The 18,979-nt window shown below is 34.6% G+C and overlaps 1 protein-coding gene across 1 annotated transcript in view; it reads right to left on the bottom strand.

Moving 5' to 3' along the window:
• Window positions 1-17,640, bottom strand: part of abcc8 (ATP-binding cassette, sub-family C (CFTR/MRP), member 8) — a 77,493-nt gene extending 59,853 nt beyond the window's left edge. Inside the window, exons 1-7 of the mRNA XM_016230270.1 lie at window positions 17,483-17,640; window positions 15,114-15,255; window positions 13,887-13,923; window positions 13,482-13,724; window positions 5,795-5,950; window positions 1,884-2,018; window positions 1,522-1,684 (exon numbers count right to left, since the gene is read on the bottom strand). Of these exons, the coding sequence (XP_016085756.1) occupies window positions 1,522-1,684; window positions 1,884-2,018; window positions 5,795-5,950; window positions 13,482-13,724; window positions 13,887-13,923; window positions 15,114-15,255; window positions 17,483-17,630 (1,024 nt within the window). The 5' untranslated portion in view covers window positions 17,631-17,640. The remainder of the gene's footprint in view (window positions 1-1,521; window positions 1,685-1,883; window positions 2,019-5,794; window positions 5,951-13,481; window positions 13,725-13,886; window positions 13,924-15,113; window positions 15,256-17,482) is intronic.
• Window positions 17,641-18,979: the final 1,339 nt, after the last annotated feature.

The raw sequence follows: 18,979 nt of genomic DNA, 5'->3' as shown, positions 1-18,979 counted from the left end.
AGGAGATTTATAACGAGTGGTTCCCTGCATTATTACAGCAAAGCTTGTGATTACAGTATAAGCCGCTGCAACGAAGCAGCTCTAATGGTATTAAATTAAAGATGATGTACAATAGAGCAAAAAAATTAACAGTGAAAGTAACACAAATTTGTAAAATACATTTTAATGGGCATAATTAAGTGTGAAAATAACCGAAAGATATAGTCAAACCAAAAATTATTCAGAGACCAGATATAATTTTTGATATTTTTTTTACTAGTGGGTGCAGGACACTATAGTTCATTTATGTAAGTGAGGATAGCAAAATAAAGTAAACTGACAAATCATACCCAAAAATTATTCATACAATGGACTACCAGTAAAATTGATACAAATTTGGGTCCAAAAATTAACCAGACCGAGTCTGGGAAAAAAAAACTGAAGTTGAGGTTTTCGTGAAGCTGGTTGACCGCATGCCCAGGAGACTACAGGCTGTCATTAAGGCTAAGGGTTGCCCGACAAAGTATTCATAGTTGTGTAAATACTGTCATACTAACAGCTGTCTGAATTATTTTGGTTGATTGTAATCTATTACATACCTTTCTATCAAAATGATCTAACATTATCAAGATGAATTTGTTCGGACACAGTGTAACTCTGAGATCTTGTCATATTTTATTACCATTTTCTAAACTATAGTGAATAAACTGTGATAATGTGAGAAATGTTGAAGGTGTCTGAATAAATTTTGGTTTGACTGTATCTATTTGATAAATGAAGTTAACCACCTAACATTATACATACCCTATTAGTTTCTGTACCCAATATTCAAAAAAATGTACAAATGCAATAAAAATATCGGTATCGGTACTCGGTATCGGCAAGTACCAAAAATAAAAGTATCGGTATCGGGCGAGTACTGGAAAAAGTGGTATCGGTGCATCCCTAATTTATATATAAGCATTTAACTTGTTGTTAAATATACATACATACACAGACACACTTTTATATTTTAATTTTTGCAAAAAAATAAGAAATTACTTAATATAAAGTATATATTATTAATGTATATAAAACACAAACAGCATTTGATAAAAATGTTAAATAATAAATAAAATTATATACTATCAAGAACTATTTTTATATATTATTTTACATGTTATATTTATTGCATTTTAAATATTAATTTTAATTATTATTTCGGACTTTAGAATCTAAAATAAATCTGCTACATTGGGTCCAACACCGTTTTCAGTGATGCCTGTAGGCAGTGATAACTCATAATGCTGTGTGAATTTGGCCAGCTGGGAGATTCGCATTTTATGTTCTTGCCAAAATTGCTTTTGATACAATTGAGAGTGTGAGCTGCTATTGTTCACAGTTTTAACCAATATTTACTGAAAAATAGGTGTTATTTTTTGCTTTAATACAAAGAACCCTATACAATATACATATATATATAACCCTACATGACATCTCTAACAAGCATGGTTGCTCTCAGTCTTATTATTATCTGAAGTAACTGTGAAAGCTGAGTCTTACTGGATATGGAGGTGTAGAGGGCAAAGGTCTGCAGGCTGGTGAGCTCTTTGCGCCGGGTCTCCTCCACACTTGAGCAGAAGATGTGCTCCCAGGCATACAGTTTCAAGAGCTTGATACCCCGCAGCAGTTCATTGGTCTTCTTCAGCCGTTCGCTAGAATATTCCTGAGCGTCAACGCATAAATTATACCTTAGTAACAATGCTAGAGGCTCCTAAAATCTCCTGGGTCTTATTTGAGCTCAATATTTGACAGGTTTATCATTTGAACAAGCTCTGGCTTTCCTGTACAAATGTCATCTGTATTTGAACAAAATCTATATGTGCACAGTTACTTAAGACATTAAACAAAGTAAAGGAGTTCACCAATGTGCTTTTCTGTGCATCTGATAACTTGGTCGCCACAAAGTACTGCACCGGAGCCAGGAGGGTGATGACCGTGGCCCCTATCAAGGCACTTATTCCCAGGAGGTAGTAAAGGAGGATGACTCCTACTATGATCTGAAACCAAGAGGAAAATGTCACCCTTTTATATTCAGTAGCACTTTTGTCACAGTAAGTGATAAAGATAAGGTTTATGGCAAACTGCCCGGTATTTTAATGATCAGGAAGCTTAGTGCAGGGTTTGCATAATGGGATCCCACAGTATTATCCCAAGCCAAGGATCCCACATTATGATGACCCCCCTTTATAAAATATAAAAGACGCTGTATTTTCACAGACAACACATTTTTCTTTTTTTGTATGATTACCGTATTGACCCGACTATAAGACGATGTTTTTTTCTTGGAAATACATCTGAAAAAACGCGGTCGTCTTATATTCAGGGTCTAGACTTTGACGTGTCAATAATACACCCACAACAATAGGTGGCACCAAATACGCATAAAATGAGTGTGCCATGAAATACGTAAATGCATTTTGTAAAGATCGCGACCAAACTCTCTTTGTGATTTTAAAACGTAAGACAGTACCCAGATTTGAAGACTACAGTAAGATTTAACTTCTACTGTTAATAAGATTTTGGTAGGCTATTATTAGATGGATAGCCTAAATGTCCTAATTCAGATGGGCCACCTGTTTTTTTTTTTTTTTAATGGCATATCAAAAAGTGTATATTTTTTAAATGTGATTGTTGGTACAGTTTACCAGTTTTTACCATACTTTCAAAACAAAAATTAAAATAGGAAAAATATGCAATAAGAAAATAATTGAAGACAAAATGTGTTTTACTGAGAAAAAACAAGATTTGGTTTTTAAAAAGCCTTTTTCCAAAAGGTACATCTGGAAAAAGGGGGGTCGTCTTATATTCGGGCCAATACGGTAATTACTTAGCATTGCACTAAAGCAAATTATTAAAATACTACCTGGAAATTATTTACTTTATTTTACATTGACATTATGTCTTATTTATTCACAATATAACCCATATCCCACATATCATTATATTTATTCACAATATATACCAATTAAAAGAGTAATACATAAAAAAAAAAAATCGATTTAATTTTATTTTCACAGCATTTTCCTTCCCACAAATGATCAAAATATCATGGCAGTTTTACAGAGGGTAAAACTTTTAATATTATGAAATATTATAATTCTGTAAATGTGTTCAAATCTTGAGATAACATTTAATTAATAAAGTTGAACATATTCAATTATAAATAAATAAATAATATATTCAAGAATAATAATTAAATATTTAAATAATTGTGATGAATAATTATTAATAATTATATTAATGTAAATATATAATACAATTAAAATGTTATATTATCATATAGTATAATTCTATAAATGTGTTAAACTGGCAAGTTCAATTTGTTTAAAGTAACGTGAAAAATTAACAAAATATATGAATATAAATATTAGACAATAATATTACTATGGAGAAGCTATTTATTATTAAATATGCAGAGTGAAAAAAAAATTTTGTTCAAAAATAAAGAAGGAGCCTTAGGGAACTAATCAAGATTTGCACAAAGGCAGCCACGAGTAACCCCAAGAGCGGAGTACGTGCCATACAAAACGTATAGGGACTTCAACTTCCTAGTCTGTCTTGAGACTTCCTGTTTGTGAGATTCAAATGTGTTCATGTATATACAATCTGTTTCACAACAAAAGTTCTGTAGGACTCTCATTATTTCAAGAGTAATTTAATGACTTAATTATTTGGCTTGTTGAATTTTTCAACCTGCCATCAATGAATGCATTTTTTTTTACATGAAACAATTACTGAAAATTTTGTTCAAAAATAAAGAAGGAGCCTTAGGGAACTAATCAAGATTTGCACAAAGGCAGCCACGAGTAACCCCAAGAGCGGAGTACGTGCCATACAAAACGTATAGGGACTTCAACTTCCTAGTCTGTCTTGAGACTTCCTGTTTGTGAGATTCAAATGTGTTCATGTATATACAATCTGTTTCACAACAAAAGTTCTCTAGGACTCTCATTATTTCAAGAGTAATTTAATGACTTAATTATTTGGCTTGTTGAATTTTTCAACCTGCCATCAATGAATGCATTTTTTTTTACATGAAACAATTACTGTATATGTCCTCATCATTCAAGAGCCACACTAACAAAGAAACAGATTTCTACAAGCGACACTCCATTTTACACAAGATGAGGATTTTGAGGGCAAAAATACTGTTATACAAAAGCTAAAATTAGATCTTGCAGTGGTATCTGATATTTCACACTGTCTACTCTCAGGAGAAACATGTTCAATAGCAGGAGGAGTGTGAGGAATACTGAGCAGCTTTGCAACGTTTTTACATTTTCTTTTATTCAGCTCAAGAACTGTCTGCTGTAACCAACTCATGTCATGCCATTCAAAGATAAGAGTTAGTCTGTTGAGAAAACTTTGACTGATATACTGGTAATTTATTTTACACATATAAGATTACATCCAGTAATCCAACTTGTAGGGGAAGTTCTCCTTTAATTATTGAATTATTGCATATTTGATTGATATTTGACAGCATTGATATTTGCAGTGACATGTTGTTTTGCATTCCCTGTGAATTTTAATGAAGTTAAAGATTGGGTTTAGTAAATTCTTGGATAAATTTTGCATTATGAGCGTCATCAACACAAATTTATAAACCCAGTAATTACACAAAAGGTCTATTTTTCTTCTTCAAAACTCTATGAAACTGAATGTGTTAAAGTGTAATCTTTGAAGAAAAAAAAATCGCAAGATTAATCACAATAAAAGATTTTCATTGACAGATAGCCCTAATATTAATTTACAAGCATAAATGACAGGACCATTATAAAACAAAGCAAAAGCAAAGCAAACAAAAGAAAACAAAGCAAACACAACACAAAGCAAGGAAAGCAAACAAATAAATCGCAAGATTAATCACAATAAAAGATTTTCATTGACAGATAGCCCTAATATTAATTTACAAGCATAAATGACAGGACCATTATAAAACAAAGCAAAAGCAAAGCAAACAAAATAAAACAAAGCAAACACAACACAAAGCAAGGAAAGCAAACAAATAAAACAAGACCACACAAAGCAAGACAACACAAGACAAAACAAAAAGAAATACAAAAACAAAACAAACAAAAAACAAAACCGAAAAAAGCAATACAGCGCAAATAAAAAATCAGCAAAACAACAAAAGACAAAGCAAAAACAAATACAAAAACAAAACAAAACCAACAAAAAACTAAAATCAAAACACAAAAAAGCAAAACAAGACAACACAAGACAAAACAAAAAGAAATACAAAAACTAAAAGCAAAACACAACAAAGCAAAACAAAATAAAACAAAGCAAATTGCAAAACAACACAAAGTGAAGCAGAAAACAAGACAAAAACTAAAAGTAAAAAAGTGTAAGGAAAACGAAAAATGAAGCAAAATGAAACAAAACAAAAGCAAAGCAAACAAAACAAACCAAAAACACAATGCGATGCATGGTAAAGCAAGCCAAAACAAACACAAAACAAAGGAAAAGGGGGGAAGGGGTGTCTATATGTCACTGTAGTCTATAACCTAGACTACATTACATACATTCACCAATTTTGCTACAGTGTTGGGATGTCACTGGATTCTCAGTGTATTTCTTCTTAAGTGGGTCAAGTACAGATAACATCCCAGATAAAACCCATGTGAGGGAATATCTATTTAAAAACTTGCTTCTCTGAGGCAAATAAGGCAATGCGAAACATTCGACTCAAAGCCCATTCACAAACTCGCACCAATATTCCCCAATGCATTGAACTCTATAGAGAAAGGAACGTCATGTGAGGCTTTACCTGAACTGGCATTGCGAACAGGTTGGGACACAGGAAGAAGAACCACATCAGCTGATTGGTGTCTATAGCGACGAGGTTGCAGATCTGGCCCACTGTCATTCCCCCCATGGACATGTTGGAGGTGCAGAGACGCATTATTTTATTGAAGATCTTTGTCTGGAAGTGAAACCGGATATCATATTATTTGCAGTGTTGGGGATAACGCATTACAAGTTACGTAATCAGATTACTTTTTCAAGTAACTAGTAAAGTAACGCATTCCTTTTAAATTTACAACAAAATTATCTTTCAAATAAGTAATATAATGCATTACTCTCCATAAAAAGTTACCAAGTAGTGCAATTAGTTACTTTTTTAGGGAGTAAACACAATATTGTAATGCATTACTTTAAAGGGGTCATGAACTGAGAAACCAAAAATTTTGACAGATAAGAGGTCATTGTACTATAAAAACATCCTGTAAGTTTCAGAACTGAAATCTTTGTCTTTAGTCTAAAAATAAAAACGATATTGGATCCGACAGTAATGTCGCAACACAAGTGTGAGTAACTGTTTTCATTACGTGGTCATATTGCTGTCTATTCTTACAGATCGTTTGACATGTATTGAGTTATTTAAGCGTTTTTAACCTAAATCACAGCCAGCAGCATCCATCTATGAGGAATGTCGCTGTCAAACATAAAAAACTATTATCCATATACTATTATCATAGCAGTGGGCATTTATGGGGCTGGGCAATAACTCAATGTCAATATATATCGCGATATAATTTTTTTTTCAATAACGGTAATATGATTTTTGATGTAATATCACATTTCCGATATTTCAATATACATTACCGGTGTTTCCCAAACATTGATTTATTTGTGGCATTTGACTGCACGTCGCGGGTGTTTTATATGAATGTATCTCTAAAGGGAAAGGACTGTCTTCAGAAAAGTTTCGATGGCGTTTTCATTTTATCTGATAAAGTAGCATTCATGAGCGGCGCTGCTTTGATTACAGCCGTTACTGGAGAACCGCTAGTTCTACCGCTCTCAAAGCGCCTCCTGCTGGCAGACAATCAGTTTGCATTTTCAATAATAAGCCCGTCTCCAGCAACATGTTTTTTATTGTAGCTCATTTTCTTTTCTGCAGCAACTCAGAGCACTTTTCATACTCTTTATACTGGCTAAAGCACATTTGTTTCAATATATAAGAATAATTAGCCTACACTACCAGTCAGAAGTTTTTGAACAGTAAGCTTTTTAATGTTTTTTTTTTTTAGAATTATTATTTGATCCCAAGTTCAGCAAAAACAGTAACATTTTGAAATATTTTTACTATTTAAAATAACTGCTTTCTATTTGAATATATTTTAAAATACAATTTATTTCTGTGATCAAAGCTGAATTTGTCATTGAATCATTACTCCAGTCTTCAGTGTCACATGATCCAGAAATCATTCTAATATGCCGATTTGCTGATTATCAATATTTAAAACAGTTGAGTAATTTTTTTTCAGGATTCTTTGATGAATATAAAGATCCAAAGATCAGCATTTATCTGAAATAAAAATCTTTTGTAACATTATACACTATACCATTTAAAAGCTTGGAGTCAGTATGATTTCTGTTTTCTTTTTTTCTGGAAAGAAATTATAGAAATTAATACTTTTATTTAGCAAGGGTGCTTTAAATTGATCAATAGTGATGATAAAGACATTTATTATGTTACAAACAATTTCTATTTCAGATAAATGCTGCTCTTCTGAACTTTCTATTCATCAAAGAAACCTGTTATGTTATGCTGTTTTCAACATAATAATAAATAATTTTTGAACAGCAAATCAGAATATTAGAATGATTTCTGAAGGATCATGTGACTGGAGTAATGATGCTAAAAATATAGCTTTGAAATCACAGGAATAAATTGCATTTTCAAATATTTTCAAATAGAAAACAGTTATTTTAAATAGTACAAATATTTAAAATAACTACAATTTGAAGTTAAAGATATTAATATTAATTAGGTGAGTCTGAGACGATTATTTGACAGTGATTTCACATTTCTTGTTTTTTATGAAGGCTAAATACAAATAAAAGGTCAACATTCATTTATTTGTGCTGTTTTTTTTTCTCTAAAATATTATATGGTTTTATATGAGGTACATAGACTTGCCAAATTCATTTTTCATAAGTTTGTTAGACAGCATCTGTTGTGGACGTTCTTGGTAGTTTTTACGAGGCTTTTTTTAATAGTGTTCATATTGATATCGGAATTATATATCGTATCGTCCGAAATTAAGAAATTTATCGTGATAGAAATTTTGGCCATATCGTCCAGCCCTAGGCATTTACTTCCGAGTCTACAATCCGTCACACCTATTCAAACTGAGCATTTACTGATGAGGGGGGTTAAAAAAACAGGACAGAAAATAGCCTATTACTTCTAAATTATGTTTTTTATGAAGATTCTTGATAACATTATAAGTGGATCTCAGAGAACAGTACAAAATAAAAAAAAATAAACACTGTGGCATTTCATGACCCTTTAATATTAAGCATAAAATGTGTTTTAATGTCACGATTGAGGGTTGTATAAACTTTCAACAATAAAGGTTTTTAAAAGCAGAAAGTTCACCACTGGCAAGTGAATACAATTTCTGAAGTGAAAAACAGATTTTAGAGAATTGCTACCCTGCACAACACATCACAGCTATTTGTTTTCTCTATTAGAAGCCGTCTTTGAAAATGCCATAACCATAAATGAATCACGACCCTCAGTTATTACTTTCAGCAGACGTGTGTCCCCTCAAAGTTTTATTAAAAAGTTTGGAAATCACCCAATCTATCTACAACAATTATAAAATATCCAAAATGTTACAAACAAATAAATCAAAATAATTAGGAAAAAAAATACACATTTATAATAAATAATGAAAATATGAATTTATAAGACATAAAAAACATAGGACGACTACTCTCTAAAGCAAGCGCTACTGCTAATGCCTCTCTCTAAATAAATAAATACAATTACATGCGTGATGGCCATGGCTTTCAGTGAGGTAACAAGATAAATAAATATTTAGGCATTTTAATAACATTTTATTTTTAAAATGAAAAAAAAATTTCTATGTGGATTGTTCATATATCTTATATCGGTGTCTTGCCATCACTAACTCCATGTGGTGAAGTGGATTACATCATACAAAGTTTATAATGGATTTTAATGTTTATGTCTCGTTGCTCCGGCCGGGACAAGGCATTACAATATGGTAAGGGGCGTAACATTTCCGTCACACGCTTGAGGTATTCGGCCAATCACAACGCACTGGATAGCTGGCCAATCAGAGCACACCTCGCTTTTCAGAACGATGAGCTTTGTAAAAATCTACGCGTTTCAGAAAGTCGGGGCATAGAGGAGAAACAATAATGTACAGTATGTGGAAAATAATGTGTTTTTTTAACCTTAAACCGCATAAACACATTTCATTACACCAAATAATGTTCTTTTTAGCAACATCATATGACCCCTTTAAATGCAATATGCTGAAATTTAAAGTATACATCTTATTTTCATAATGACTCCTATTGTTTTTAAAATATGATTAAAGAGTGAGCTTGTAAGGGATCTTCTTATCTACAAATTATATGTTTTGATAAATTACAATATTACGTTGATACCTGCATCTAGGAACAATCTTTGCTTTCGAGGTTGTTCAGGTTGTTCATATAGGCAGCCTTCTAGCTTTCAGAATAGGGCTTTTATCTTTTACTTACTAAACAGATGTTTAGTGATACAGGTGCCACATTTTCTCTCTTGCCTTATGGTTATGAAGATTAATGACTAAGTAACTATTTAACCAAACAAACATTTTTTGTTCGAACATTTTACATCCTGTATGTTTTAGAAAAATGAATTTACACAGACATACTGAGAAATGAGGAAATGAGCTATTCCTTCCTTGTGTTTTGTTATGCTAATATGCATTTAAATACAGCACACATGCATAATTACAGTGCTGTTATGGATTGCTCTGTGCAGTTCAAACACATTTTTGCTGTATTAGTGGATTTGTTTCCTAACGGACGAGCACTGCTGTAATTTTCAGCCATGCATTTTTATTTGAAATGTAATTAAACACATAAATCTGAATCTGATTAGCTCTGACCCTGGCATTTTTCTAAACCAAATACTGTAGCCATAAACTTGAGGAGGTTACTGTGAACTAAAAACACCTTTGTGTAATGAAATATTCTCTGAACATTCAAAATATCCAGTCCTTTAAATGTTTGAAAACATTTGTTTACATGAATGTTAAGGGAACATTCCATTTTTATAACGTATTCTAATGTATCATCATGGGAATGTCTTTTGAATGTTCTCTGAACGTTCTGAAACAAGTAGTAACATTTAAACAAAAGTCCAGCTAACAACAAAACTTTGATAAACTTTGATGAACGTTTGTGTATAACTTTGAGAAAACCTTGCCAGAACATTCCCTGTTAGCACATTGGTGCATTTCTGTCATTAAGTGAAGAAAAATCTATGGCAGTAATTGATTTTATCATTTGGGAATTGATTAGATGGTGAAAAATGGGTGTTGCACACCAGAATGGATCTGGATGTGACACTAATCCTGAACTATTGCACTAAAGGACGGAATCAATCATATGTAGCATTTATTATGGCCATTACTAATAGAGTTCATCACGAGACGTGACCGATGTCACACCGCGCTCGTGCCGCACGTGAAAACTGTCACGTTATGAAGTCTCACAATATCCTTTTACCTGGAATTGAGCACACAAACACGTAACTGCACACGTCATATGCTCTTTACTCCCATGAGAACAGAGATGCAGAAGTCCTTCACCCCGCTGAGGGTCAAAAGGTCACTGCATTCACAGAGCAAAAGGAACATCTTCTGTCTTTCAGTGTTCTGAAGACAAGTACGCTCTAGACATGAACATTTAAGTGGTTTTCCCCATCTGTCTTCCTGTGGTTTGTGATGTATGTGACTTTTCACTTTATCTTCATCACCAAAGAGAGAGCCGCCATCCCCAAATTCACAGAGAACAGATAAGCAGATATTCTAGTGATAACAGCACTCCAACTTTTTCACTGTTTGTATCACTCCGCTTTCAGTGTTTCTCACAGTGAGTGTCATGACGGACGATATAAATCCACTATAATTTTATAAATAATACTGTTTTTGTGTCATAGAATATATATATATATATATATATGTATATATATTATATATATATATATATATATATATATTCGAGCAATATCACTCGAGTACGAGAGCGATACCGGCTCTATATCAGCATGGCTGTGATTAGGCCAGAGGCACGAGGCAATCACAGCCGCTGATATAGAGCAGGTATCGCTCGAGTACGAGAGTGATATTGCTTTATACAACAGTTCGATGGAACTTGTGTGTAATTAAACAAGAAACAACTGAGTGCCTAATTTTGTGCAGAACTACTTCCGTCACGGATTCAAAGCTTAAGTAGACAGTTAAACATACGTCGCTTTTAGAATTGGTATCAAGGGCATGTGCTGCTTCAGTTAGGTTATTAGTGAGAAATAATGAGGTTATAAGATAGAAACAATGTGGCAAGACGTGCATCCAAATGAGAGAGAGAGAGAGACCACGAAGCTAGACGTTTCTTGTTATATTAACTAAGGTACTCTACGATTAGCTCAGTGAACAATAAAAAAAAAAACATAGACCCGGCTAGAACAAGCGGAGTGATACAAAATTGTGAAAGGGTGTTCCTGTAGCGATACCATATCTCACAGTTCTCAACCAATCAGATTTGAGAACCAGAACGAACTGTTGTATAAATATATATATCCTGGAAATACTTTAACATTTTAGCATGTCTGGTTCCAGTTTCAGCACATCCGTATTTATGTAGGCCAAAACCCCTAAATGAGTTAGCATGTTAGCACTTCTGGTTCCACTTTCAGCACTTCCGTATTTATGTAGGCCAAATCCCCTAAATGAGTTAGCATGTTAGCACTTCTGGTTCCACTTTCAGCACTTCCGTATTTATGTAGGCCAAATCCCCTAAATGAGTTAGCATGTTAGCACTTCTGGTTCCACTTTCAGCACTTCCGTATTTATGTAGGCCAAATCCCCTAAATGAGTTAGCATGTTAGCACTTCTGGTTCCACTTTCAGCACTTCCGTATTTATGTAGGCCAAATCCCCTAAATGAGTTAGCATGTTAGCACTTCTGGTTCCACTTTCAGCACTTCCGTATTTATGTAGGCCAAATCCCCTAAATGAGTTAGCATGTTAGCACTTCTGGTTCCACTTTCAGCACTTCCGTATTTATGTAGGCCAAATCCCCTAAATGAGTTAGCATGTTAGCACTTCTGGTTCCACTTTCAGCACTTCCGTATTTATGTAGGCCAAATCCCCTAAATGAGTTAGCATGTTAGCACTTCTGGTTCCACTTTCAGCACTTCCGTATTTATGTAGGCCAAATCCCCTAAATGAGTTAGCATGTTAGCACTTCTGGTTCCACTTTCAGCACTTCCGTATTTATGTAGGCCAAATCCCCTAAATGAGTTAGCATGTTAGCACTTCTGGTTCCACTTTCAGCACTTCCGTATTTATGTAGGCCAAATCCCCTAAATGAGTTAGCATGTTAGCACTTCTGGTTCCACTTTCAGCACTTCCGTATTTATGTAGGCCAAATCCCCTAAATGAGTTAGCATGTTAGCACTTCTGGTTCCACTTTCAGCACTTCCGTATTTATGTAGGCCAAAACCAATAAATGAGTTAGCATGTTAGCACTTCTGGTTCCACTTTCAGAACTTCCGTATTTATGTAGGCCAAAACCAATAAATGAGTTCACATGTTAGCACTTCTGGTTCCACTTTCAGCACTTCCGTATTTATGTAGGCCAAAACCCCTAAATGAGTTCGCATGTTAGCACTTCTGGTTCCAGTTTCAGCACTTCCGTATTTATGTAGCAGTTCTGTATTTTTGCAGGCCAAAACCCTGAAACAAGTTAGCATGTTAGCACTTTCAATTCTGGTTTTAACAAATCCATATTTTTGAAGACCAAAACCTGGCAAAAAGTTACCATGTTAGCGGATTTGGTTCTGGTTTTAGTGCTTGCATATTTTTTTTTAGGTCAAAAAAAGGAAACAAGCTAGCATTTTAGCACTCTAGTAAATGTTCTTTTAAATGGGCTTTTGGTTAAATGCCTGAAATAAGGTCTGTGTTTAACACAAGCTTAGGATATTTTCACATTTTATTCTACAACATAAAACACATCAGTAAATCCACTTGTGATTTTTTTTATAGCTCTTACTTGTCTTGAAAAAGGCAGTTGCTAACAAGTGGCTAAATGAGACTACAGAGGCTGTCAGGGACATTAAACACTCTCATCCACTCATTAATCTGCTTTTACAGCATCACTGTGTTCATAACGGTGCTTTTGGAAACTATTCTAACTCAGATACAGGGATTTTTTTGTTTTTGTTTTTTAAATAAAGACCTAAAGTGTCAGATTCAGTATACAGTAGTTTGTTTAGAGTCTACTCCATAAAAATCTTATTTTACTCAGTTTGCTGTCACATCCTAGCACTGGCAGAAAAAGTAAGGACATTTCCCTAAAAATTTTATTTGTAAAAGGTAAAATATAATGAAAAAAAAGAGACATATTCTTAAAATGTACCTTCTGGGCTTCAAAGGCCTCGCGGAGCTTCAGGTAGTTAGTTAGAGCTCTCATAGCAATTGGTAGCTTGCCAATGACCTTCAGATCGATGGGGCGTCTGTGTGCTGCAGTGATGAAGGTGTTCATCCACCAGTATGTGCTTTTGGACAGCAGGTTCACGAACGGCTGCAGGAATCGAACCCCCAGGTCCTGTAAATCCTCTGGGGGCTTCACTTCAGTGGGGTGTGCAAAACACATATATCGCTGTAGAAAAATTGAGAAAACACTGTCAAAATTCTTCCAATTGTAGGCTACATGAAAGAAAAGCAATGTTTCTAATCTCAATATTGAAGAACATAATTTAACAGTGAGTTTCCTTTCATAAATCTCACAATGTCAAATAGTTTGATGACAAAACTGGCTAACTGTTTCTGGACTGTGAAACTTCATGGCTTCAGGCATTCTATGAATATTCTATAAAGTTTAATTTAATAAATGAAGAGTTTAATTAATGAAAGACTAAATGAAACAGTTCAGACTAATTGTTCTAGGTTGCTTCTAGGGATGTTAATTTTGGTTATTTCTCCTAACCGACAACCGACGCTCATTAACCGGTTATTAACCGTTAACCGACAAGATTATTTTAAATCTTGAGAAAGGATAACGGGTGTCAGTGACCCATTAAAAATACTAACATTTGTTTTCCGGGGATTGATTTTACATGCGCAAAAAGCACAGCAGAACATGAGGATTCACATGGGCACAAAGATTTGTTTTTATTGTGAATGTACACAAATAAAAGCAAACCTTTTACAATTCTGATTATCTTTATGACTAAAAGGTGAAATGTGTTTTTTTTTTGTTGGTAATTTCCATTTTCCATTATTCCATTCTCAAGATTTTTATTTATACATAATTAATGCATATTAATTATTGGTACTTTTATTACACATGGACACATTCAATTGATCAAAAGTGAGAGTAAGAACATTTATAATGTTACATATTTTTATTTCAAATAAATGCTGTTTGTTTTTGTTTTTTTTACTTTTACTCATCAAAGACTCATGAAAACAAGTGTATCATGGTTTGCACAAAAAATATGAAGCAGCACAACTGTCTCAAACATTGCATATTTATTATGTACATGCAGTATATATTTTGAAAATATTTATATGTATTTACATGTATATATTTATATTCATATAATTTATATATAAAAATATTTAATATATAAACGTAACATATTTTTATTAAATATAAACATGCATGGGTGTGTATTTATATATACATAATACATATTCACAGTACACACACATATACTGTGTAAACAAAATTTTTTATTTTGGATGCGATTAATTGTTTGACAACACTAGTATATATATATATATATATATATATCAATTTGATGCATCATATATGCATTGCCTTTAAATGAAAAAAAAAAGATAAATAGTAATGATTTTCATAAAAAAGGATAGAGGATGTGAGTAACTGTCATGAAAACAATACAATAAAACAAAACAAAAAATCCTAATGATTTTTATTGAAACTGATTTGGGGGTGAAATATGCCTTAGGCAGGTTCTTGACAGGTTTCATGAGATTCACACAGACTGACAGACAGACAGATGAATCGACACATAAATCTCACCCGTCGGACACGATGCCCTCGGCTATTTCGCAGACGAGGATGAAGAGCAGGATGAAGGTGAGGATCCAGCGGAGGTTGTGTCCAGGGAAGTGCAGCCAAGTGCTGTGATGGATGTGTACCTTGGAACTCTGACTCCCCCAACCTACAATACAGTGATTAAATATCTGTACATCGCTTACAGCAACATAATTCTCTCTGACAGGAAGTGATGTAAACTATCCTTGAGGAATAAATTGTTTGTCCATATATGATCATCTTTAATAAAAAACATTACACATGCACATTTGGCAGGTGCTTAGCAATTCTAACTTGAGCATATATACTGTGTCAGTGGAAAAGTGTTTCAAAATCAATGTCCTTTCCAGGTTGCTGAAATAACACTGGGACAGATTTTGCCCTTGATATCTTGAAGAACCGGATATTAGGGATATGAGGATGCTGATTCAAAACAAACAGCAACATGTATTGCATATTAAAACTGATGTAGGGTTTTATGCATAATATTCCCCATAATAAATCTCCATCTGAGATAGGATTTGTACGGAATTCAATGATTCTGATTCACTGATCCGGACCTTAAGTGTTCTGTTGCTGAAGAAACATCTCTTATTATTATCAATGTTTAAAACAGTTGTGATGCTTAATATTTTTGTAAAAAAAAATTCTTAAATCAATGGAAAGTTCAAAAGAGCAACATTTATTTGAAAGTTCAATATTTATTATTAGCAGAAACATGACATCTGCAGGATGCGGAATTTTGTTTATCAAATATTCCTTCACAGTAAAAAAGATTTAAAAAATGTAATCAATCAGTGATGATTCCAAATCATTTGGAAAATTAATAATAGAACGTGTGATGGAAGGTTGGTTCAGGTTAGTTCACTCTGGCATTAGTGGGATTGTTTACCGTTGTTCTGACTCTTCTGGTATGGGGAATCGAGCGCTGTTCTTCCTGTAACTCGACTCTCTGACAGTAGGATGGATTCAGCTGTACATTCCACCACTAAGGTCACATTGGTTTGTCTAAAATAAAAATGTTTCCCACAGAGGCTTGACAAACTCTATCCTGGTCTCTCTATGTGGTTCACCAAACCACATTTGTGGCAAATGACTACTTGAGCGCAGATCAATTATGCAGTGTTTATCTTCATAATGAATGAGCCAAATGTTCAAAAATGAATTTCAAAGAGCTCATTAATCATTTCCTGTCTGTTTCTCGAATCCTTTTACAAACAAAACACCAATCTAAATGGTGCGGTACACCTTCAAAAGTGTCAAAAGAACCTTCAAAAGCATGTCATGCATATCATGTATGTCTGTCTATCTATTTATCTATCTAGCTATCTATCCATCTGTCTATTCGTCTCTCAGTTTATCTATCTGTCTGTCTGTCTTTCCGCCCATCTATCTATCTGCCTGTTTATGCATCCATCTGTCTATCCACCTGTATATCTATTCGTCTAACCTTCCATCTGTTTATCCACCCATCTATGTGCCTTGTTGTCTATCCAACTGTCTGTCTATCTATCCATCTATCCTTCCGAGTGTCTATCTGTGTCCTTCTGTCTATCCAACTGTCTGTCTATCTGCCTCTTTCCATCTGTCTGTTTATCCGTCCATCTGTCCATCCACACATCTATCTGTCCATCTGTCTATCCACACGTCTGTCTGTCTATCCAACTGTCTCCATCCATCTGTCTGCTTGTCTATCCATTTGTCCTTCCGTCTGTCTATCTGCCCATCTGTCTGTCTATGTGTCCATCTGTCTATCTATCTGTCTATCCTTCTGTCTGTCTATCTGCCTGTCTTTCCATCCGTCTGTTTATCGGTCCACCCATCTATCTATCTGTCTGTCTATCCAACTGTCTATCTATCCATCCATCTGTCTATCCGCTTGTCCTTTCCGTCTGTCTATCTGCCCATCTATCTCTGTCCATCTGTGTATCCACCTGTAAGTCTATCTATCTATCTATCTATCTATCTATCTATCTATCTATCTATCTATCTATCTATCTATCTATCTATCTATCTATCTGCCTGTCTGTCTATCCATCTATCTGCTCATTTATCCGTGCCTATCTATCTATCTATCTATCTATCTATCTATCTATTCTGTTTGTCTATCCATCTGTCTATCATCCATCTGCCTTTCTATCTATCTTTCCATCCGTCTATCTGCCTGTCTGTCTACGTCTATGTATCTAACTAGTCCATCTGTCTATCTATCCGTCCTTCCATCTCTCTATCTCTCTGCCTATCTATCATAATTAAACTTACAGTACATAGTAAAGTCACAGTGTTCATTCACTCCATCCACTTAGTATTGTGACACAAGCGTGCACTATTTCTCACCTGCCTTTGACACTCACCAATGAAGAGGATAGGAAAAGTGATGAAGAGCAGGAAGACATGTGGCACCACTGTGAGGGCATCCAGGAAGCAGCCGTTGTTGAGGACACCGGCATCCACATTGTACGCGGCCGAGTTGTTGTCGTTGCCGCAGAATGCCAAGGACATGGTGGTATCGGGTCTCTGAAGTGATCCAGTAGAAGAAAGACCGAAACAGGAGGAAAAAGAGGACAGGAAAGGGGTAAAAAACTAGAAGAGATCCTCTCAGAGCATAATCTGTCCACTGAGGAGCCGTTACATCCTTGCTGTAGGTGGAGGATATCAGCTGAAGTGAATCACTGCACAGGTAGAGCGCAATAGCGGCTCCGCTTCTGCATGGGATGAGCACATCCAAACAGCTTCTCTGCGACAGGGGGACGCCTGCATTGGATTCCACCGGCAAAGCCACGGCTCACAGGCATGCTTTTAATAACCGACGCAGCTTAATGCCATCAAAAAACAAAAAGCATCTCCATTCGTGTGCAAACACACGTGTGTGTGCTCGGGATGCGATCTGGCCGAGCTGCGGTGATCAAGAGCTCAGAGTTGACCTTGTGGGAGGATAGCTGTATAGCGTAGTGTGTGCATGAGAGTGTGATGAGGGGAGAGAGAAAGAGGGAGAGAGAGACAGCATGATGGAAGGCAGAGAGAGAGGAGCTCGAGGGAGGGGGGGATAGCAGGAGAGGAGAGAATTGCATTGCGGGCGGCATTGAAAAACCAGCACGCACATCAGAGTGAGGTACATGCCTGGCATGAGACATCAAACTTATTCATGAGTGGTGAACTGACTCACAGTAAACAAAGACTGATCTGGTTGGACTGACACGAAATTCAAAAGCCAAAGCAAACTTAAAGTACGAGACGGTTGAAGGACGAAAGGCTATGTAACGTCCAGTGTGTCTTTATCACCAAATGATTATACCCGACAAGTCACCATGATGCTGATATCTAGAAAACATGGCTGACAAAGTGTCAATATATAACACAGTTTAGGGAAAATAAATGAGATTCATATTACACAATATTTACTGTAAATTAAAATTTGGAACATAAATGTTATTATCTATAATCTGTCGCTAGTTTTTGGAACTGACAAGACTTTGGAACCTAGACTTGTTCAGCTGATTCTGATAATCACGAAAACAAAAACAAACGAAAATGAAACAAAAACAGAACAATAAAACACATACAAAACAAATGAAAATAAGACAAAAAACAAACAAATAAAAAACAGACAGATAACAAACAAATGAAAACAGAAAAACAAACAAATACAAGAAAGACGGGTGAAAACAAAACAAAAAATAATAATAAAACAAAACAAAGCAGAAAAGCAAACAAAATAAATAAATAAAAACAAAAAAATAAAATAAAGGAAAAATATAGTTTTTTTTTTAGCTGTTCAATTTATATTGGATCAGACTATCAGATTATTACAAGTAGCGCATTACACACATATGGGCTCTTTTTTTTTTTTT

Source organism: Sinocyclocheilus grahami, unplaced genomic scaffold (genome assembly GCF_001515645.1).
Source record: "Sinocyclocheilus grahami isolate Dianchi unplaced genomic scaffold, SAMN03320097.WGS_v1.1 scaffold367.1, whole genome shotgun sequence".
In the NCBI taxonomy this organism is placed as follows: Eukaryota; Metazoa; Chordata; class Actinopteri; order Cypriniformes; family Cyprinidae; genus Sinocyclocheilus; species Sinocyclocheilus grahami.
Note: the sequence above shows the minus strand (reverse complement) of the source record. Positions and strands in the feature narration are given on the sequence as shown.